Source organism: Penicillium samsonianum (assembly GCF_028829775.1).
Source record: "Penicillium samsonianum strain IBT 33392 chromosome Unknown utg000009l_segment0_segment0, whole genome shotgun sequence".
Lineage (NCBI taxonomy): Eukaryota > Fungi > Ascomycota > Eurotiomycetes > Eurotiales > Aspergillaceae > Penicillium > Penicillium samsonianum.
This window is the reverse complement of record NW_026643267.1, coordinates 414504-436248: the sequence shown is the minus strand read 5'-3', so window position 1 is coordinate 436248 and position 21745 is coordinate 414504. Positions and strand designations below refer to the sequence as shown.

Genomic DNA, 21745 nt, shown 5'->3' with positions numbered 1-21745 from the left:
CTGAAATGGGGAGAAGGGGGTATTTAAAAGAGCTATGATGTACCATGCCAGCTCGGCACAGCCCTTAACCGTGGCTATCCGAGATGCGAGGGAGCACACGGTGGACATGCATCGCAGCAAGCTTAAATGCGGGGAAGGCCGGAATAGGAAAGCCGTGGGGAAGTGCATCACGTGTTGTGTGTGGGGTATACTCAAAACTTGGTCTGATCTATGTAGGCATCTATCTCCATATTTGTTGGACCTTGAATGGAAAGTAGCCTCTTAAAATGATACAGAAAAACACTCCCAATTAGGGTGCTTCCTTGGTAAAGATAACCTTGGAACTTCAACGTAAATGCAAAGGCAAATATATAGACTGTGATATTGAAATGCAAAACACCTAATATGTAAGTCTATCAACTTCCAGAATGTGACTACACGGACTATACATGATGCAGGGTCACAGATCAACGCTAGATGGACAAGACCAATGGCGAAGTAGATGGACGAGTAAAGGGTATGTATGTAAAGTGATCCAAACTCCCAAGAAATGCCCAGACAGCCTAGAAAAGGGCTGACAACAGAAACGAAAAAGCAAAACGATAAAACAGGAATGTATGATAGGGGCAGAGATATGTACCAATCTCACCTCGGTGATGCCGGGTGACTGGTAGGTGCTGAGAGATATTCCTCAGGCACCTTTGGGACACGAGGTGAATTGGCCGTTTGCACAATGGCGCGGTGTTGTGCGCGGAGGAGGTCCCTCTGTCGCTCCTTTTCTCTGTTGACTGCGCCACCAGTCAGTCTCCGCATACCGCTGCGAATCATTGATTCCAGGGAGTGTGGTCCATCGGTTGCACTGCGGATCATGGGTGCAGGTGGAGTGATCGCCTTCTTGGTCACCGGGCGCTCCTCTAGATCCGAATGCACCTCGTCGGGATCCTCATCGGACAGGAAAGCGGAATCGCTGAATCCAACGGGCAGTGTGGAATTGGGTGCATTGGACGCGGTATGGACATAGAGATTGTTGGTAGGGGAGGTGACAGAGCGGGTATGGGAACCAGATCGGAATATCTGTGCGGAGTTTGGAGGTATCGCCGTTACCGGGGAGTACACACCCGGGCCGTCGAAGCGAAAGTTGGGAGGGCGAGACTCGGCAAGACCATTATGGAAGGACGATGTAGAGCCTGTCCGAGCGAGTGATTCCCGCAAAATTGGCGCGGTCTGCTGGTCGTACAGATGTGCGTTGGTATCCACATAATTACCAGTGAATCCTCGCAACATCGGAGGAGCTATAGGGTTCAGCACAGGGGTGATTGTATCAGTATCCTCGAAGAAGTCATCTAGGCTGTCTAGCTTCTGCACGATATCTCCCATATTGCCATCAATCTGCGTATCGATTGATTTCATGGTATCAGCTCTCATTGGGAAGAACGAGTCGCTGTAGTCGTCCGCATGGAAGGCCACACTGGGTGTCATAACATCTTCCTCTTGTCTGTCTTCGGCCTCAACACATGTGTAGAAGACAGCGTGAACGTTGTGCCGGGTCATGCTTGACTGGGTTGCAGGCATAGGAACCGACCATCCCGTCGGTTCAGGAATTCCGTATAGACTCTGGATTCGCTCGTACTCTTTGCGGATAGCACGAGAAGAGGCTGCCGATGCCATACTCATCCGAAGATGTTGGCGCTCCATTGGATTTCCTGAGACCGTGATGATATTATCCAGAACCTCCAGAGCCTGGGGGCAGAGATCGGTTTGCAGAAGCCGGAGTAGTGGGGAGATCAGATCTGGGCCATGGCAGGTGACCTCATTGCGCCGCATGTCTACCTCGGGAATCAAGACACAGAGGATCCTCATTGTTTTGATGCGGAACCAATCCGTGGTGTTAGTGAGAAGTCCCATGAGGAAGATGAGACATTGGAAGTCCAGCTGGGGGAAGTAATATGACTTGATCTCGGTGATGATATGGTCGAGGAAGACCCCAGCGGTCTTGTACTGCTGGTTGGCAAACCCAAACAACGATGCTGCAAGGCGAGGGCATCGCTCATTCTCAGCCACACGGGCAAGTATGCTAGCACGAGCAATGGGTTTGGGGTCACTAAACCCTTCTTTGAAGCATTGAAGGAAGTGGGGTAGGTTAGCCAGCACAGTGAACAAATGTCGAGTTCCGTCTCCGATGAGATCATTGTTTGGAAGACCACTGAGAGTATGAAGTAGATCGAGTGTACGATCAAAGCACTCGGACGATTTCATTCCCTTGAAGACAAGGTCCTGGAGACCATCGAAGCCGCCTTCCCAGTTTGGTGGTTGGCCCTCGATAAGGTTAGCCACCACAACTGGATCACTGAGATCGACCCGATCAAGGAATTTCTCAAGCATGCCAATACTCTCGATAAACTCAGTCTCATGGATTGTGTTGAGACAAGCACATGTCGTCCAGAATAGCTGAGGATAATCCAGAAGATCGGATGGCGCAAGGGAGCTGATGATGATTTTCAACGTAGTAAGAATCTCCATCGAGAATGTTTGGTAATCCGTTTCCTCGTCTGCAATGGTGTTTGAAAGCCGCGCGAGCATATCAGCCAGCATTCGCGAGTCTAAAGATGTCGAGATACAGCGGAAGATCTGGAACGATCGACATGCCAAATGTCGTACCGGACACGAGGTGGCCCAGTTCAATGCCTCCTTCGCCCACAGGTCGCCAACGCCTTCGTAAGCAAAGCTAAAGAACTTGACGACGTCACGGGTGACAGAAGCCATAGATTCAGGCACGCGGCGGTCATCGGTCTCTTCCTCTTTGCCATGATTCTCTTCGTATTCCCAAACGACCGCGGGGTCGCTCTTACGTATTGATTCCACAAAGTCTTCGACGGATTGCCGGGCGCCCGCCGGGGCATCGTCCTCAAGTTTGGCCGCTATCAGTTCATGGATAAGATGTACCAGCATCTCGCGAGCTTGCTCCTGCACAGTGACTGTATAGTGGTCCCAGAGAATGAGAACGATGTGGATCAGCTTGACAACATCAGTCAGAGCGAGAGTCACCGGAGCGACCATCAGATCAACGAGGAATATCAGGGCAACCTGTCCAAGAGATAGACCAGCTTGTTTGTTTCCGACAGGGAGTACTGTTCCAAGGTCTGCAACATATGGTAGGCTTTTGATGTCAGGAGGAGGTGGAGTGAGTTCTTTCCTCTCTTGCACCATGTTCTTTGGCACAACCTGCAACAAGAAAAATTCGATGACCTTTGATCCTGCCGGAGTCCCAGACAAAAACACGACCATTTGCTTAGCATACTCCACAAAGTTTTGCTCTTTGCGTTCCAGACAGATACTGATGATAAAGTCAAGAACCAGCTGCACATTACCCCCGTGAGGGCCTGTTGCCAAGGCCTGCCACAGTGCTTGGACTTGGTTAGGCAGGACTGTACTGCAACGAATTGTTATCTCAAAGAGGTTTGCGAGCAACATGTATGACTTGGCTGTAGGGCCGCCATTCGGGTCAACCTGTAGCTCTATTGTTTGAACCCACGGCAGGATTGCAGCAACCATATTTCGCTGGCTATCGGGTCGAAGACTGCGGAAATGCAAAGAAAACTCCGAAAAGATAGTGAATGCCAAGTCAGAGTGCTGACTAGCTAATCTTTTCGAGATTTCGAACTGGGCCAGCTTGTACACAGCGGTAGTCTTGTCTGAGATACTAATATCGAAGTCTTGAAGCCTGGAGTTCTTCTGCTGGCGTTCCTCTAGTTTTCGAAGAAGCTTAGCAGACTTCATTCGGATCTCACGCTTTTCATTGCCCAGTGTCACCAAGACTGCCCCTAGGACTCTCCAGAATTCGAGCGGATAATCTGGATATTCAAAAAGCACCTGCGTCACCACCTCAAAGTAGCTCTCGATGGTCTTGGGCCGCTCAGTAACGTAGCACATCTCGATTGATCGCTCCATCAGATAGGAATGTTCCTGATTGTGAATGATGAGGTTCTTAAGGGCCCGGCGGCCGATGGCATGCCATTTATCACTGACGGTGTTGAATATCATTTCAATCCATGAAAGCATGCGAGTGACATCGAATTGGAGGACAGAACCGCTTTCGGTGGTGATGCTGATGGGGCCAGCACAAAGGAAAGCCATTGCACTCAAGGCTGCCGCGCGTAGATTCTTCTTCTCAATCTCCATCGCAGCAGCAGTGTTTTTCATTTCACCAGTCTCATTTGGTCGGGTCATGGAAAACTTGCGCATATTCTCTTCCCTTTCAGATATTTGGGATTGGTTTGGCGAGTATCCACACCAGTCCTCCATAAGAGAGAAAGCAGACTTCCGCGACTCGAAAGGCATCCAGCGAGAAGGATCCTTGGCACGATTGATGCCTTCAAATATCTCCTCCATCAGCCCGCAGAAGTGGAATCGCAAGCGCTGGAATTCCCAGTCGTTCTGAACCTCGGCATCACTAAGGAAAATTCGAATATCTTTTGCGTATGTGACGAGGTTGTTGACGATCCAGTCGTCATTGTAAACCTCGGGTTCTTGAAGGAAGTGAGACGTGAGTTTGTAAACATTTGTGACCTCGGTGCGCAGGCGGTCGGTCTTCCTGTTTCGACGGGGGCTGCTGGGACTGCGGTAGTGGTTGCCAATTCTCATCTTCGCCTCCTCATTGCAAGTAGTGACGGCATACTGCAAAGACTCAAGAAGCGTGCGGTAGAGGTTTTTATGAATAGATCCCAAAGCAACAACAATAGCACTGCGAATGGAATCTCGTTCAGCAGAAAGGAGAGGGATCACAAATGCGAAGAGGCTTCGAGCGGAGCTGATCTTGTCTTGAGACTGATGAGCTCCCTTGGAGGCTTTGCGCGCATGCTGGGCATTTGCCAGCTGACTTTGCGATTGAGCCCCGACACTAGTGACAGTAGTGCAGGCCATGACCAGGTAAAGCTTCCATTGCTCGACGAGGATCTCAGACGTGAGATTGTTGTTTCTTCCAATGGGGCGATTCTGGTACGCATCCATGGGAGCATATTGCTGGACTCTTGTGCTCTCAGCAAGAGATGTGATGATCTTGTGCATCTGAACAAGACGTGCACATACAATCTCCCTTCCTAGGGTTACAGCGAACGGGCAAGTCTCAAAACTGACGCGGATGATGTTGGGAAATACCTTAGCCCACAATGTTGAATCATAAGAGACTTCACTGCTGCACAGTTCGATAAGAGTATTTTGAGAGGCGCTTCTTCTTTTACCCTTTTGGATTCGGCTCCGCTCTGCCACAGTCAGATGCTCATCATTCACATCTAGGATTTGCTGAGAATCAGCCTCAAGGATCCGAATGATTCTTGTGTTTTCTTTTCCAAGAGCGCTGTCAAATTCGGTGATCAACCGCAGGACAGTGATGGCAAAGGCTCGAACACGTCTTGACTGAGAACACAAGAAAAAGAGCCCATGTGACTCAATCTCCTCCACGTGGGCGAGGACACTCGATAAATCGAGGTGCAGGGCTCGACTACCAGAAATGGATCTCTCCAGCTGATCCATCGCTGCTGCACCCTTCGTTTTTTGTTTGATCTCGTCAATCCAGATTTGTAGTAACTCGACGTATAGTCTCAAAGTGGACTCGATATGACCCGGTCCAAGCATTCCTTCGTCTGACATGGTGGAATAGCGCTCGTCAAAATTGAAGATGAACCTAGCAAAGCCGATTGTAACTTGTTGGGCGTGCAATTGCCGCGCAATGGCCTTCAGCGACTCCGCTGAGGAAGTAGCGATATTTGACTGGACATGGGCAGTTCCCGTGCAAAGAAGATTGATGAGCGAATTGAATGGGATATGGTCGGAGAGACAGCGAGGAAGGGCTTGGACTGCCACGTGGAGCAGATCATAGAATCCTTGTTTCTGATCCAGTGTTGTGACATGGTCATCACCACGACGACCGAAGCTGAAAGCTTCTGATATTGGAGTTTTGGGCGTAGTTCCACCGAACTTCTCGTCCAGAACTGCTTGCCCACCGAATGTGTTATCACAGAGCAAAGTGATCTTGCCTAAAACTTCGCAAAATCGGAAATAGTATTCCTTCACATTATCACTTAGTCTCGCGGTATTGACAGGTTGCCATGAAGTTGGGTCTTGCTTCTGAGAAGCACTAGGCGCTTTGTACTCTTTAAGCAGTTGGGGTCGATGGAAATACACAGGAGTTGAAACGTCGGTGAAAGGATTTGGGAGCGAGCCAGTCGGGATCGGAGGGCACAATTGGTCACTTGTCTCCAGATCAGACATCGTAGCCAGGAAAGCGCGGATTCCGATGACCATTTTCTCCGGCTCCATCTGTTCTATCTTCAACTCTCTGCCAGATAGAAACAGATCTGAGTTGATCAAAGGAAAAATAATGTTACGGAAACAGACATCCGGATGCTTGAAACCGATGATTTGAATCAGCTGGATCAACGGATCGGCAAAGACCGGCTCTGCGCTCATGTACGTTCTCCTGCCGGTCGGCAGGGCAATCTTTGCCACTTCTTCAACCTTGCGAAGAGCGGTTGTGGGGGAGTCGGAGAAGCGGAAGAAATATGTCCAGACCAGACGGCAGATGGCGTGGAGGGCGGGTGCACGAGTAGGGCGGTCCTTCAGACGTGCAGGCAAGCTCGAAATCATCGAGAGCCATTGGGAAGAGAAGGTCTCTTTGTTGGAGATGCAAAGCAACAGCACATTCAACGAAAAGGAAGATGTCCAATGACGAGGCTTGATAAGAAGCTGTGTCAGGCGCGGTTGGATCAGGTCCACGAATTCCTTCCACCGAGGTAGTGAGAGATCACAGCTCGGGTTGGCAGCGACAGGGAGAAGAAGTTTTTCAATCACGTAGCAGTATGCCTGTTTGATACGCTGCCCGTGAGCATTGACAAACAAGCGTGCCAACGATCGCATGAAATCGCAAGACTTGGGCCATCCTTCTGAAGTCATAGGCAAACGTAGATATCGCATACAGAGGATCAGCAATTCCGACTTTGAATCGCCCTCGCGAGATGGCCCCCGGGTAGCTTCCTCCTTCTGATAGCGCTCGAGTTCCGTCAAGTAACGACCAGCGACACCGGAGAAATTGGATTCACTCATGATCCCCAGCAACTGGCCATAGATTCGCCAATTAGCCATCCGCAGAGGTGAGGCCGAGATCTGGTCCGGATCAGATGTCTTCACCTGGCCAAACACGATGTCTTCTAGGCGATCCGCCATGTCGAAAGTGATTGAAGCCAGGCTACTTTGGTTGAAGATCTCAATCAAGACTCGACAGACTAAGTATACCGAGACCGTTGCGCGTCGCTCTATTAAAGCGACTTCGTCCGGACGAGCGATAACGGGCGTCGAGTGCTGCGCCCGTTCGGCAGTAGCAGCGGGATCAGCAGGCTGTGTCGGCTCGGTATTGCGGCGCAAGAGGGGGATATTCTCTGTGGCAGCGGGCGAGGCTCTTTGCTCATTCAACATCTGTCTCGCTGTAATAGCAGCATCTCCTTTAGCCTTGCGCCAGAACATAATTGTATCAATCAGAGGTTTCGGTTTCTGCCGAGCGATATGTCCTAATGCCGATATCAATTGATCAAATGTCGGATCTGCTCCTGGACCGCAAACCTCCTCCACGGGAGCATCGGATTCCCCCATCTTCATGATAGCCTGATTGATCTTGTTGTCTGCCTGTCCAACAAATGAGTTGAACAAGTGGTGCAATGCATATTCCCCAACAGTCTTTGACTCCGAGTGATGTTTGGACTGTGAACGACTATCCGACCGCTCGCGTCTTGGTTTTCCTCCGGAGTTCATTCGGTTGTGAAGTATGGCGGCGGGGCTCACATCCCTCAGTGCTGTGTCATTGTCTTGGATCGTACTCAACGTTGGCGGCAACGCATGAGTGGCGGATATCCCGGATGGTGTCGAATAACCTGAGTGTGTATCGAGAGGGTCGAATTTGGCAGGAAGGGTCGCCTCGTCAAACGCACCGCGACCGAGGGAGGCAATGAGCTCCGGGCTCAAGGGGCTCGTGGAAGCGGCTGATCCGGCCATGCTCGTATTTCGTGAATGCTGCATACCGTGTACGATGGAAGTCTGCCGGTGGTGACCGTACGAGTTGGAGGGCCGTCTTTCTAATCCCACTTCATATCCTGGGGGCGGCCGCCCGATACATCGGGGCTCTTGGAACCGGAGTGACCGCGTCGGGGCTGGATAGGGGCGAGAGTGGAGGGATCAACTTGTCTTCCTCGGACGGTAGAGGATTCGCGACTGTGCAAAGGAGTGGACTGGGCGGTCCTGGTCCCTCGGCGTTCCGATGGAGATGCGAGATTATGGTGTGATGCAGATTTAAGCTCGTCGGAAATGAGGGGCAGGATTGTCTGGCCTGGGCCAGCTTTGGCAGGGTGTGAAGCCACTGGAGATTCAAATGTCAGACCGAGTCCGTTTGCTCCGATAGCGATGTTTGCAAGACGTACTGTTAGAGATTATGAGAACCTCATTGCTCAAACCTGCAAGCAGCCGTGTCAATAATCAAATGTAAGCCGCACATAGCCAATTCCAGAAGCCAAGGGGTGTGAAGACTTGGGGTGAGAGAGCTTGATGTTTTTATCGGGCGCACGGGTACATCTAAGGGGGATTATTATTAAGCCTCATATTAGATGGATTTGTATTTATATTTACGTATTTCTAGTTATTTATTAATTTGAAACTCTCTATCGTATAGAGCCCTGGATGTTTCATTTTCTTTTATATTATACGTATTCATCTGATTCCTTGAGGTCCCGTTGGGCACTCCAAGGCTGCCAGTTGCTTAGCCTTGGCTCTTACGTCTACCCACAGAGCCTCACTGCCAGTCTATTGACTGGACTTTTTTTTGTTCACCCATTTTTCATTCCTTTTGTATTCCCTATGAGAAATTGAAATGTACCTAGAGAACACTATTGCCTGATCTCTTTTCCTCTAATATATTATATATCATATGTTACTCACAGAAGAGCTGCGGGTTTGACGCAAGGAACAAGAATCCCAGGAGAACGTCGGATCGAACGGTTTCAAAAGCCGAGCGGGGTAGGAGAATGAAACTGTGCGTTTTGAAACTTGAAACAAATGTCTATTTCCCTGGAGAACGCGTGGAGGGAAGGTTATAGACCTAGGTAGTTACTACTAGTACGTATACTATGTAATTGGGTATGATATACCTCTATTTTTGGAGTGCATGCATGTCGGTCCTATCCATGGATGCGGGATCTACTTATATACATATATAACCCGTGAGATAACAGGGGCACTCGGCACGTCATTCACCCAATAGCACAAATTGAAGCCCTTAAAGAATTGGATTTTGAATATCTCGAATATATTCAATGTTATACTCGCCCGGAACCTATATATATATATATTGTAGGTGAAGTCTTTATTTCTTAGGGCAGTACATATAATATACAAAGAAGCAGCATATGCCGAGGCTCAATGACAACATCACAAGCGCCTACATTAAGAGTTTGAGTAAATTGGCATATAACATACTACAATCGACGAACTACATAGGTTTGAAGACGATCTTCCCCACATGTCAGGGATGTCTGGCAAGCCGGGATCCGGGAGCCCAGAAAGGCAATTTGCCGCATTAGGGGAACTAGTAGATTATGTATGTATCAAGCCTCTTCTGGGTACGGAGTACGGAGTCGGAGATCGAAATAGAGAAAGAGTACAACATACTACAACAGTATGCAGAATGCGGAAATCATTCCGCATGTGAAGTCTCAGGCATACCAGACATAGCAGGCTTGTTATCTCCCGAGCGGCCTTGCCGCTCCCTCTCTTACCCGAGCTCCGCCTTTTCTTCCCAACTTGGCCCCGGGGAATGTCTCTGCTTGATACTCTTGGGAAAACTGCCGTGGACGTACAACATATGTACGTTGGGGCCGATATTGCTTCCGATTGCCCTCGGCCATTCTCCCCACAATACGGAGTACACAAGTCGTATATAAGACTAAGGGCTTGGGTGGTCTGAGTGTCTTTCTTAGTTTCTTATCTTCTTGATATAAATTATTTCTATTTCCGGCTTTTTCTAGAGTACTTTTTTTTATGTACTTCTTCACACTCGGAGTTTACAACGTAAGCAGACAGCGGTGAGATTTGCCCGTGAAGATCCACAGAAAGCCCGGAGCCCAAGACGGGTGGATCAGACCACCTGTTGGCTTCTCTCTTCTTCTTTCTATTCTGTACAACATACACTCCCATTTAGGGCTTTTTGTCGGGGGCGCATATTTGCCAAAGCTTTACCTTTCTTTCTTACTTTTGTGTTTGTTCTCCCCGGCCTTGGAACGCATTCAACCAGTTCTCCCCCTCTCGGTGGGAATTCGCGCCACAACAAACTCCCCTGTTCCCCGCGAGATACGCACCAAACACCATAATGGCGCAACTGGATACACTCGATTTGGTCGTCTTGGTGGCTCTCTTGGTGGGTAGCGTTGCCTACTTCACCAAGGGTAGCTACTGGGCTGTCCCCAAAGACCCATATGCCTCCTCAGCCGCCACCCTGAATGGAGCCGCTAAGAGCGGCAAAACCCGCGACATCGTGGAGAAGATGGAGGAGACGGGCAAGAACTGTGTCATCTTCTACGGCTCCCAGACTGGTACTGCAGAGGATTACGCATCTCGACTCGCCAAGGAAGGCTCTCAGCGCTTCGGATTGAAGACTCTGGTCGCCGACATCGAGGACTATGACTACGAGAACCTGGACAAATTCCCCGATGACAAGGTCGCATTCTTCGTTCTGGCCACCTACGGCGAGGGTGAGCCCACCGATAACGCCGTGGAGTTCTACCAATTTTTCACCGGTGAGGATGTCGCCTTCGAGAGCGGCGCCTCCGCCGAAGACAAGCCTCTGTCCTCATTGAAGTATGTCACATTCGGCCTGGGTAACAACACCTATGAACACTACAACGCTATGGTCCGTCAGGTCGATACTGCTCTGACCAAGCTTGGTGCGCAACGTATTGGAACTGCTGGTGAGGGCGACGATGGCGCCGGAACCATGGAAGAGGATTTCCTGGCTTGGAAGGAGCCCATGTGGACAGCTCTGTCGGAAGCCATGGATCTCCAGGAACGTGAAGCTGTCTACGAAGCCGTGTTCTCCGTTGTTGAGGATGACGAGAAAACCCCCGAGGACGAGTCCGTCTACGTGGGTGAGCCCACTGCCTCCCACCGTGAGGGTCGCGCCAAGGGCCCCTTCTCCGCGCATAACCCCTACATTGCCCCGATTGTCGAATCCTCGGAATTGTTCACTGTCAAGGACCGTAACTGTCTGCACATGGAAATCAGCATCGCTGGTAGCAACCTCAGCTACCAGACTGGTGATCACATCGCTATTTGGCCTACAAACGCTGGCGCCGAAGTCGATCGCTTCCTTGGAGTCTTTGGCCTCGAGGAGAAGCGCCACTCGGTGATCAACGTCAAGGGTATCGATGTTACGGCCAAGGTTCCCATTCCCACCCCGACTACCTATGATGCCGCCGTCCGCTACTACATGGAAGTGTGCGCTCCCGTCTCTCGTCAGTTTGTCTCGACCCTCGCTGCTTTCGCTCCCGATGAGGAGAGCAAAACTGAGATTGTCCGCTTGGGTAACGACAAGGATTACTTCCACGAGAAGATCACCAACCAGTGCTTCACTATTGCCCAGGCGCTCCAAAGCATCACTTCTAAGCCGTTCGCTGCCGTTCCTTTCTCCCTGCTGATTGAAGGTCTCAACAAGCTCCAGCCCCGGTACTACTCTATCTCTTCGTCATCTCTGGTTCAAAAGGATAAGATCAGCATCACCGCTGTCGTCGAATCTGTTCGTCTGCCGGGTGCCTCGCACGTGGTAAAGGGTGTCACCACCAACTACCTCTTGGCTCTTAAGCAGAAGCAGAACGGCGACCCGTCCCCCGACCCCCACGGCCTGACTTACTCGATCGATGGTCCTCGCAACAAGTACGATGGTATCCACGTGCCTGTCCACGTTCGTCACTCTAACTTCAAGTTGCCTTCCGACCCGTCCAAGCCTATCATCATGGTTGGCCCCGGTACTGGTGTCGCGCCATTCCGTGGTTTCATTCAGGAACGTGCCGCTCTCGCTGCCAAGGGAGAGACGGTTGGTACAACGCTTTTGTTCTTTGGATGCCGTAAGAGCGACGAGGACTTCATCTACAAGGATGAATTCAAGGTATGAAGAAAAACCCCCTTATACTCGAAAACCGAACATTGACACTGATATGATTCGCTTAGACCTTCCAAGATCAAATGGGTGACTCCCTGAAAATTGTTACTGCCTTCTCCCGCGAGGGATCCGAGAAGGTTTACGTCCAGCACCGTCTGAAGGAGAACGCCGAGCTCGTCAGCGAGCTGCTTAAGCAAAAGGCCAACTTCTACGTCTGTGGTGACGCTGCCAACATGGCCCGTGAGGTCAACCTGGTTCTTGGCCACATCATTGCCCAGCAACGGGGTTTGCCCGCTGAGAAGGGCGAGGAGATGGTCAAGCACATGCGTAGCAGCGGCAGCTACCAGGAGGACGTCTGGTCATGATTTCATGATTGATGAACATCTCTTTGCACTTGCAACCATGCGTAGATGATCGTGCCTATATATTATCATTTTGTTCGATACGATACGCCTTCTTGTTTCATTCGCGCTGCATGTTTTCCTAGCATTGGCCTCGTGTTGAGGACCTTGAGCTTCTTGGCTATGGACTGCCGACTGGGCGGGTATGATTTTAGACTTGTGATTTTAAAAGGAATTTAATTTTTTTCTCTTTCAAATTGTATGTTCATGTATGTAACTATATAACTATCCACTTGTAAGTATAAACGCCTTGTCTGGATGTTTTCGGTTGTAAGCGCGGACTTTAGACGTCATTTGCACGGGAACCTCAACCTCTCTCACATCCCCACATCAACCGAGCAATCCCTGCCTCAACAGAGTTGAATTAGAGATATGTGCCGTCCATAATTCAACGCCATCAACACTCGCCATCTCAATCCCTGTACATCCCACTCCCGGAGAAACCCATCCCCGCAGGGTGGTGCGCCGAACTTCAACCCCCCCAGCTCCGCGCTGTCCGACACCGCGGGTTGTTGAACTACGATGGCTTATGTCGTGCCCATCCACCGGGCAAGCAGCATTCGCCATGCAGTGAAGCTAAACTTTTTCTCTCCGGACGAAGAGTGTCTAGTCGCAGCGTGAGTCCCATCCTCCCGCGAAGCTAAGGAACCCAAGCCGACCTCCCACCCGATGACGACGAGCACGATAGCTAACCTTCCAACGAACCCACAGAAAAGCCAGTCGTCTCGAGTTCTACACGCTCACTCCGGATGGAATCGTGCTCACCGCGACTCGTGCTCTGAATGCACGGGTCACTATGCTCGCGTGCCTACCCGCACCAACAAATTCGCCAACCGACCACCTCTTCGTCGGCACGGATCAATACAACTATTTTACGATAAAATGGGACCGCGAATCAGAACAGATCAATACAGCGCGCACCTGCGTCAATATCGCCGAGCCCTCGTCTCGGGAGTCCCAATGCGCACCGCGATGTCTGATCGATCCCACGGGGCGGTTCATGACGCTGGAAGTATATGAGGGTGTTATTGTTGTCGTGCCGATCGTGCAACCGACGAAGAAAAGAGGCCGGATGTCGATGGCAGGGTCCCAGGCTGACCTGCCGCTGCAGGTGGGAGAACTTGATAAGCCGACTACATCCCGCATCGACGAGCTTTTCGTTCGATCCTCGGCATTCTTGCATTCGGAATCTAATCCTTGGCTGGCACTGCTCTACGAAGATAACCAGCAGAAGGTGCGGCTTCGAATCCGCGAGTTGGATTTCACGCCGGGCACTTCGGGGACTTCGGCAGATGCTACTTTCAAGGAGGTGCAGAAGTTGGAGGGGGGTGAATTTGGACAGGAGCTTGATCTCGGATCGTCGCATCTCATCCCTATCCCGGCACCGTTGGGTGGTCTTATTGTGCTTGGGGAGACGTCGATCAAGTACATCGACGATAACGCCAATGATGTGATTACGCGGAATCTTGACGAAGCAACGGTCTTCGTGGCCTGGGAGAAGGTCGATAGTCAGCGGTGGTTGTTGGCTGATGACTATGGGAGGCTATTCTTCCTCTCTTTCATCCTGAATAATTTGGGTGAAATTGACGATTGGAAACTCGAGTATCTGGGCAAGACGGCTCGTGCATCGGTGTTGGTCTATCTCGGTGGAGGCATGTTTTTTGTTGGCTCGCATCACGGCGACTCCCAAGTCCTCCGGCTCGATGGAAGCTCGTTCGAGGTCATCCAAACATTGTCTAACATTGCACCGATCCTCGACTTCACTATTATGGATCTTGGAAATCGTACAAATGAGAGCCAAACGCATGAGTTCTCGTCCGGGCAGGCTCGAATTGTGACAGGTTCTGGTGCCTTCGACGACGGGACGTTACGTAGTGTGCGCAGTGGCGTTGGCATGGAAGAGTTGGGTGTGTTGGGAGAAATGGAGCACATTACTGATCTCTGGGGACTCCAAACTCGAAGCACCGACGACTTCCTGGATACGCTTATTGTCACATTTGTTGACGAAACGCGTGTGTTCCAGTTCAGCCCTGACGGTGAAGTTGAAGAGTTGGATACCTTCCTGGGGCTTTCACTCGCAGAATGTACTCTTCTCGCCACAAGACTCCAGGGTGACCGTATTCTTCAGGTCACAGAACAACGAGTGCTAGTGGCTGATCTAGAAAGCGGAATGGTGACATTTGAATGGGCACCTCAGGACCAGAAGCTGATAACTGCCGCGTCGGCCAACGAGGACCATCTGGTTCTCGTTATCAGTGGTCAAATTGTGGCATCCTTTGATATCAGGGATAATGCCCAGATCATCATGCAGAACGATCTCGGTGCCGACCAGCAAATATCTGGTCTGACTGTCCCTTCCACGCCAACAGGTGTCTTCATCGCAGGGTTCCCCCAATCAGCCAAGGTGTCAATCATGGCTGTTGAGGACTTCGCTGTTCTTCAAACACAATCGCTAGGCCCAACTGGGGAGAGCTTTCCCCGATCAGTGCTTGTAGCCGAAGTGCTCGCAGACAGTCAGCCTACCCTTTTCATCTCCATGGCTGATGGCTGCGTCATCACGTTCTCACTAAACACGCAAGATTACTCACTAAGTGAGATGAACAAGCTGATTCTTGGTTCCGAACAACCCACATTCAAGAAACTTCCCAAGGGTGATGGGCTATACAACGTCTTCGCTACCTGCGAGAATCCCAGCCTGATCTACGGCTCCGAGGGTCGGATCATCTACTCTGCAGTGAACTCCGAGGGCGCATCACGGGTATGCCATTTGAATACAGAGGCGTTCCCAGATTCCATCGCTGTGGCAACCGAGAAAGAGCTGAAGATTGCGCTGGTTGACAGGGAGCGCACAACCCAAATTCAAACGTTACCAATGGGCTCGACTGTCCGTCGTGTTGCATACTCCCCTTCCGAGAAGGCATTTGGAATCGGCACGATTGATCGCAAGCTCGAGAATGGCGCCGAAGTTGTCAAGAGCCACTTCGTCCTTGCCGATGAGATCATGTTCCGGCGTCTTGATGCGTTGGAACTGGGCCCTGACGAACTGGTGGAGAGTGTTGTTCGCGCTGAGCTCCCGGCAGGGAAAGATGAAAATGGAAAAGAGATCATGAAGGACCGATTTGTTGTCGGCACGGCATTCGCAGACGAAGACCAGGAGGAATCAATCCGCGGGCGGATCCTCATTCTAGAAGTCGACCACGGCCGCAAGCTGAGCCAAGTCGCGGAGCTGCCGGTTATGGGCGCCTGTCGGGCTCTCGCTATGATGGGCGACTGTGTTGTTGCGGCACTCGTTAAGACCGTGAGTACCAATCGACTGTAATTCCGAACCCTCTACTGACGATATCCAGGTCGTTGTGTATAGAGTCAAAGTCAATAACGTTGGACCGATGAAGCTCGAGAAGCTCGCTGCATACCGGACCTCTACCGCACCAGTCGACGTAACAGTCGTCGACAACCTAATCGCAGTGGCAGATCTCATGAAGAGTGTTTGCCTTGTGAGGTATACACCGGGTCACGCTGGGGAACCTGCCAAGCTGACCGAAGTCGGTCGTCACTATCAGACCGTCTGGAGCACAGCAATTGCCTGCGTTGGAGACGAGACATTCCTCCAAAGCGACGCTGAAGGAAACCTTATCGTTCTCTCGCGGAATACGAATGGAGTCACCGCCCAGGACAAGCACAGGCTGATCCCTACTAGCGAAATTTCACTAGGGGAGATGGTCAATCGTATCCGACCAGTTAATATTCCACAGCTGTCCAGCGTTACGGTGACACCGCGGGCGTTTATGGCAACAGTAAGTTCATCCCAGTTGACCGGGTTGACTAGTATTAAAGGCCCATATACTAACCCACTCAAAGGTCGAGGGCTCCATTTTCCTCTTCGCCGTTATCAACCCCGAACATCAAGGTTTCTTGATAACCCTGCAAGAGGTTCTATCTACCAAAATCAACTCATTGGGTAACCTGTCATTCAATAAGTTCCGTGCGTTCAGAAGTATGGTGCGCACCGCCGATGCACCGAACCGGTTTGTGGACGGCGAGCTTATTGAGCAGTTTTTGAACTGCTCACCAAGCATGCAAGAGGAGATTGTGCAGGAGATTGGCTCCTCTGACGTCAGGGAGGTCAAGAGAATGATTGAGGCCTTGCGGAGGCTTCACTGATCTCTTGTGAGGGTCTTGTTTCTTGGGGCATTGGCGACATGTTACGAACTGTTCATGAATACGGATAAGATGCGGTGATGGCTGGTTCCTAGAAGGGCTCAGGATAAAAGTTCTGGCTCGGATGTGACTGGATTTGATGCATGTCTTAGGTGCAAATAGTAGATTTATGACTTCCAAGTATACGTTATTGTGCAAGGTAGAGGCTACAACTAGGTCAGTAACTCACTAAAAGCTCGAGGGGCCACGGAGGTCCTATTAAATTGGAATCTACTAATAAAAAATACAAGAAGCAAAAACCCCATCGACCATGCAATATACATACACCCAAGGGACCAACCCAAGGCCCAAGACCAGCCGACAGAAATCTTATAGATCCTTCTTAACCTTAACATCAACCTCCTCCTCCTCACTCCAATCCAACAACTCCATAATCTGATCCCGACTCAAATCCTCCGCACGCTGATCCTTCTTCACACGCTTGATATAATTCTTCTGACGTTTGCGGGCCATATCATTCCACTCGGGAACACCACTAGCAGCCGCCATAAGATCCTCCTCATCCTCCAGCTCATCATCCGTGTGATCGACTTCACCAAGGACCTTCCCCTTTCCACCGTCGCCACCAGCACGCAGCGAGTTCGGCGAAACCTTGACTTTCCCAAACTGCGCCTTCTCCTTCTCGCGCTTCTCCTTCTCCTTGCGACGGTCGCGGTCGTGCATCCACTTAAACAACTTCTCGATGTACGGCCGCAGGATTACGTAGAAGATCACGCTGCCGATGACTTTTGTCCAGCGCTTGCCGCTCATCTGCGCGATCGAGGCGTAGCCGTTTTTGAAGAAGCGCGTAACAATCATCTCGAAGAAGGCGTAGAGCTGGCCGAAGAAATCCTCCGCCGCGGCGGCGGCTGCCTCGCTCAGATCCGACTGGCGTGTGGACATGGTGGATGATTGGGATTTTTTTTTCGGGTTTGGGTGAGGGTTGGAGGGAGTGGTGGGGGCTCCGTGGCTACCCGCTGAATGGGCTGGGAGGTTGTAGAAGAGGACAGCCAGAGACAGATAAGAGTAGAGTAGGGAGTTTTGTAAAATATTAAGAATTGAGGGATTAATTGACGGGATCTGCGATTGCTCTGCGCTTCTTTGATATTCCGCGGCTCCCGCAACGAGAGATGCCTGTTTGGGATTAGTGTGGCCTGTGTGCCGGATTAGCCGTTATTCCGTGGACGCGTCGTCGGCCAATCAGATGTCGTGTGTTTTATATGGGGACCGCGCGAGGCTTGTTGTCTTGCACTATCTCATCACCATGGAGCAGACTGAAGAGGCTAGTTTGGAGGAGGTCAGTATTGGTAGGATTTTGCTGCACACCTGGCTAACTTCCTGTTTAGCGCTTGAAATCCGCGCTGTGGTTGTCCATCGGCAAGATCGTGGATGAGGAGACTATCAAGCTAGGCGTCAATGCCACTCCGCAGTTCATCGGTGCGTTGACAGAGATGGTCTGGGCTCAGATAGGTATGTTTCACTGTTTTATGTCAAGTTTCCGGCTTTCTGTTTTTGTAACTGACTATTCGCAGAGACGATCAGCCAGGATCTAGAATCCTTTGCGAAGTAAGCAGCCACCATTGCTGCAATTGAGTAGGAAATTGTTCCTATTATTCCCGTGGGATGGTACATTTAGCAAGAAGTGTACTAACCTCGTCTTCCGATCTAGACACGCCGGGAGATCTACCGTCAATGTGTCTGACGTGATGCTACTCGCTCGCCGCAATGAAGGACTGGATTCCATTCTCCGTGCGTTCGTTGAACAAGAAAAGCAACGCCAGGAAGACTCATGAAGGATGGGCTGTTAGCCGGTTTCGATAGAAGACACCGTCCACTACCATCACAGGCTACTGCCGAGGATTGTGTCTCTTTTAATCCCGGGATCCCCAAATGAAGTAAAATGTGAGTTGAAACATGATATCTTAATAGAGTTCATTGTTCGAAGTCGTCCCTGGACGTTGGCAGGGTCAGCATCTTGCATTGATGAGCATGTCTCTGACGTTTCTCCAAGAAGCTTGCCCGATTTATGCAGCTTTTTAGGCAACAACAGTATCAACCAGGCCGAAGCTTGTGTACTGCGGCAACGATGCCACTCTACGACCTACATTGGTGCGATATGCCTTGTCCACTAAGGTCCCCCTTGTCCGGGCAGATACCAGTCTCTTCATCCCGGATCGGGACCATGATAGTGCTCGTGACTAAAGCTGTGCTTCGTCCGGGCAACAGCACCATCTCCTTGGAATCGGTTTGGTGACACGCGCTAGCCCGGAGTTATGCCGGAACACCGCCTGGCCTGTGCAGATATTTATTGTTTCTCTCTCTCATCCCTGTTGGACCACATCTCGTTCTGATTACCCCCGCAAAATTCATCTCATCATTTTGGTGCAAAATGATGATATGCCATTCCCAATGCGGCAGACCCAGTTTTAATACCACATATTCCCCATTGAACCTCGTATGTTTGTAATGTTTGTACACTGCAAGTGGACGTGGCGTAGAAGACCCAGGCCCAGTGGGATGGGTGGGTGCAGACGTCATTTTCAACGTGGCGGGTTCGTACAATGGACTCTAGCCGCCATACTTACAATAATCGATGTACACGTACACAGCCACACCTGTACCTAAGTATGTAAGGGCCAATGACACATACGCTACATACATAGTTAACTTGATGGCGCTGGAAAGCAGCCAGTGTCGAATGAGATGATTCCAGTAGCGGTATATGGAAGTTGTGTCACGCATGGAAGGATATTAAACTACTTTACACTACTGTTTAAGCTGCGCTAGTTTCAGTTTATTGTAGCTCTTTCTAACTTTATTTTCAAGTGAAAACCTCGATGAACACCTCGCATCCGTGCCCAGATGGTGTTCAAGGAGGACCGATGAATAATAGTTGATGATGCGCAGGCTGTGATACCCAGAAATAGGCAGCATAATATCCCGGATTAGGAAGGGTCATGGTACGGAGTAGAAAGATGCAGCGTTGAAATTGTCTTGGCAGTGTGGCTGGGGCACAACTAATTTTTATTCCAAGGTTCTTTCTTCACATGGTACGGTGGCAAATTGTCTAACCGGAGACAGCTAGGTGGGACCTGAGAACTCGCCAACCCATGGGACTGACATCACTGAGTGGGCCATCTGGGGTCATTTAGAGTGTGGCGCAGACGCTGCTGGCCATTGAGCTGAGAGCTTTTCCAAGGATCGACATGCAATAGTGCCGCCTTCCACTGATCGTCCATTATTTTGGTCCTCCCTTATAACTCGCTCAAATCCTGTTGCCTGAGTCTTCTTTCATACAACATACAACATATATTCTCCCTGGACCCTGCGGTCGCTACTGTCACCTTTATACCCAACATACACACTCATTTTATACAATATGGGAGCCGGCGGGGTAATCCTCCGATTTTTCAACCTCGGACTGCGTGTCCTGCAGTTCCTCGATGCTGCGGTCATTCTCGGCATTTTCTCGTACTTCCTGGCTGTCTTGACCAGGAATAACCAAAACATTGCGACATGGATCAAGGCCGTCGAAGGCTTAGCAGGCGCAGCAACCGCCTACAGTCTGCTAGGCATCATTTTCACCTGCTGCCTGGGCGGTGTTGCCTTCTTTGCATTCCTGGGCGTTGCCCTGGACGTGTGTTTTGTGGGCGCGATGGTCGCTATCGCCATCCTGACCCGCAACGGTGTTGACAATTGTTCCGCCGGAACACTGAATACACCAATGGGCACGGGCAACGCCAACGATGACACTGCTTCCAAGGGTCTGAAGTTCAGCATGGCCTGCCAACTGGAAAAAGTCGTCTTCGCAGTGGCCGTTATCGGAATGTGAGTTGATCCTAGATTACTGATAATCAGTTTCATCTGGATTATGCTAACTTATCGTGCCTAGCTTCTTCTACTTGACCTCCATCCTCTTCCAAGTCCTTCTCGCCCGCCACCACAAGCGCGAGAAGCGTTTCGGTCCCTCCCCGACCAACGGTTACACCCACGGTACCCGCAAGGCCTTCTGGCGCCGCAACAAGAATAACCCCGAAGCCGACGTCGGCGGCGCTGATGTCCTGCCCGGCCACCCAACCCCCTATGACGTCGAGATGGGCTCTGAGCCCAAGACCGAGAAGGGATGGTTTAGCTCTTGGGGCAAAAACAAGAACACCACCACTGCTCCGGTTGCTGCCCCGGCTGCCGGTAGCTATGGCTACGGTAACTCGGCGTACACTGGCAACATCTAGATTGCTGGTGTAGGATACTTGCTGTTCCAAGTATCTTCCTCTGAGTGGACTGCTGCTTGTGCACTGGTCGATGATTCTATGACTCTTTTGTGTTATTTGAGAGCCAAGATACCACTGCTATGTTTGTGATTAGATTGGATTGTACAATATGATGGAGGATATCTGGCGAGCATACTTAGGTCTTTCGAGACTGGCTGGTCACTTTTAATATTAATCAATACACTGCTTTATGAATATTCTTCTACACCCATCAACTTCGTCGGGGATCTAAATTTGAGTTTCGTGTTCCTGGGCGTAGTAATGCGACAACGGCATTCAGCCTCACTTTCCGCATGCGTCGATATATGGCAACATGCCGGATTCGATCATGCGGGGAACTAATGGCTGCTTGTGCTTTAGATTTAGTGATGATGACTTCTTTGCAATGTATCAAGCTTATCCGAAGCGCGGGTTACATTGGTACTAGCCTCGAGTAAGCTACGCCAGCTCACGCTTATTTCCCCCACCATACGGTTTATCCCGTTCGGCCTACAACATCCATGGATGCATAAGATCGTGTCGGAGCAGCCGAGTATCTTCTGATGGGTTTGCCAATCAAACCTTGAGATCATTTTAAAGAGAGGACAAGCTAAGGGGTGGAGTAACTTCGTATGTATTCTCTATATAATGTACATGAGAATAAGCTCATATGAAGGCTAATGAGCCGAATGACAAAGATAACTTAGTGTAAAACCGGGGACTAACTGAAA

General features: G+C 50.5%; 6 protein-coding genes across 6 annotated transcripts; 4 read left to right on the top strand and 2 right to left on the bottom strand.

The window, feature by feature from the left end:
* Positions 1-624: 624 nt before the first annotated feature.
* On the bottom strand, positions 625-8043 carry N7471_013239 (putative cell morphogenesis protein (PAG1); the record flags this gene model as incomplete). Its single annotated transcript, XM_057285958.1, has 1 exon — positions 625-8043. One exon carries the CDS (start codon positions 8041-8043, stop codon positions 625-627), a length of 7419 nt encoding a protein of 2472 aa, XP_057129283.1.
* Positions 8044-10306: 2263 nt separating this feature from the next.
* On the top strand, positions 10307-12764 carry cprA (NADPH--hemoprotein reductase cprA; the record flags this gene model as incomplete). Its single annotated transcript, XM_057285957.1, has 2 exons — positions 10307-12172; positions 12235-12764. Coding segments are annotated over 2 exons (2163 nt in total), but the record flags the coding sequence as incomplete, so codon positions are not given.
* A 325-nt stretch (positions 12765-13089) lies between these two features.
* N7471_013237 (DDB1/RSE1 family protein) lies at positions 13090-16728 on the top strand (the record flags this gene model as incomplete). Its single annotated transcript, XM_057285956.1, has 4 exons — positions 13090-13184; positions 13279-15865; positions 15915-16361; positions 16426-16728. 4 exons carry the CDS (start codon positions 13090-13092, stop codon positions 16726-16728), a joined length of 3432 nt encoding a protein of 1143 aa, XP_057129281.1.
* Positions 16729-17094: 366 nt separating this feature from the next.
* N7471_013236 (uncharacterized protein) lies at positions 17095-17667 on the bottom strand (the record flags this gene model as incomplete). The annotated part of the gene is made up of 1 exon (XM_057285955.1): positions 17095-17667. The coding sequence occupies one exon, from the start codon at positions 17665-17667 to the stop codon at positions 17095-17097; it is 573 nt and encodes a 190-aa protein (XP_057129280.1).
* A 361-nt stretch (positions 17668-18028) lies between these two features.
* Positions 18029-18557, top strand: N7471_013235 (CENP-S family protein; the record flags this gene model as incomplete). The annotated part of the gene is made up of 4 exons (XM_057285954.1): positions 18029-18061; positions 18111-18234; positions 18297-18330; positions 18434-18557. 4 exons carry the CDS (start codon positions 18029-18031, stop codon positions 18555-18557), a joined length of 315 nt encoding a protein of 104 aa, XP_057129279.1.
* Positions 18558-20024: 1467 nt separating this feature from the next.
* On the top strand, positions 20025-21176 carry N7471_013234 (uncharacterized protein). Its single transcript, XM_057285953.1, has 2 exons — positions 20025-20592; positions 20657-21176. The coding sequence occupies exons 1-2, from the start codon at positions 20144-20146 to the stop codon at positions 20994-20996; spliced, it is 789 nt and encodes a 262-aa protein (XP_057129278.1). The 5' UTR covers positions 20025-20143; the 3' UTR covers positions 20997-21176.
* The last annotated feature ends 569 nt before the right edge of the window (positions 21177-21745 follow it).

What these genes read in the sequence shown, in the direction of transcription:
- N7471_013234 (XM_057285953.1), top strand. Translation starts at nt 20,144, where the DNA reads ATGGGAGCCGGCGGGGTAATCCTCCGATTTTTCAACCTCGGACTGCGT. An exon ending in GCAGTGGCCGTTATCGGAAT is followed by an intron (nt 20,593 to 20,656) that starts GTGAGTTGATCC and finishes TATCGTGCCTAG; the next exon opens with CTTCTTCTACTTGACCTCCA.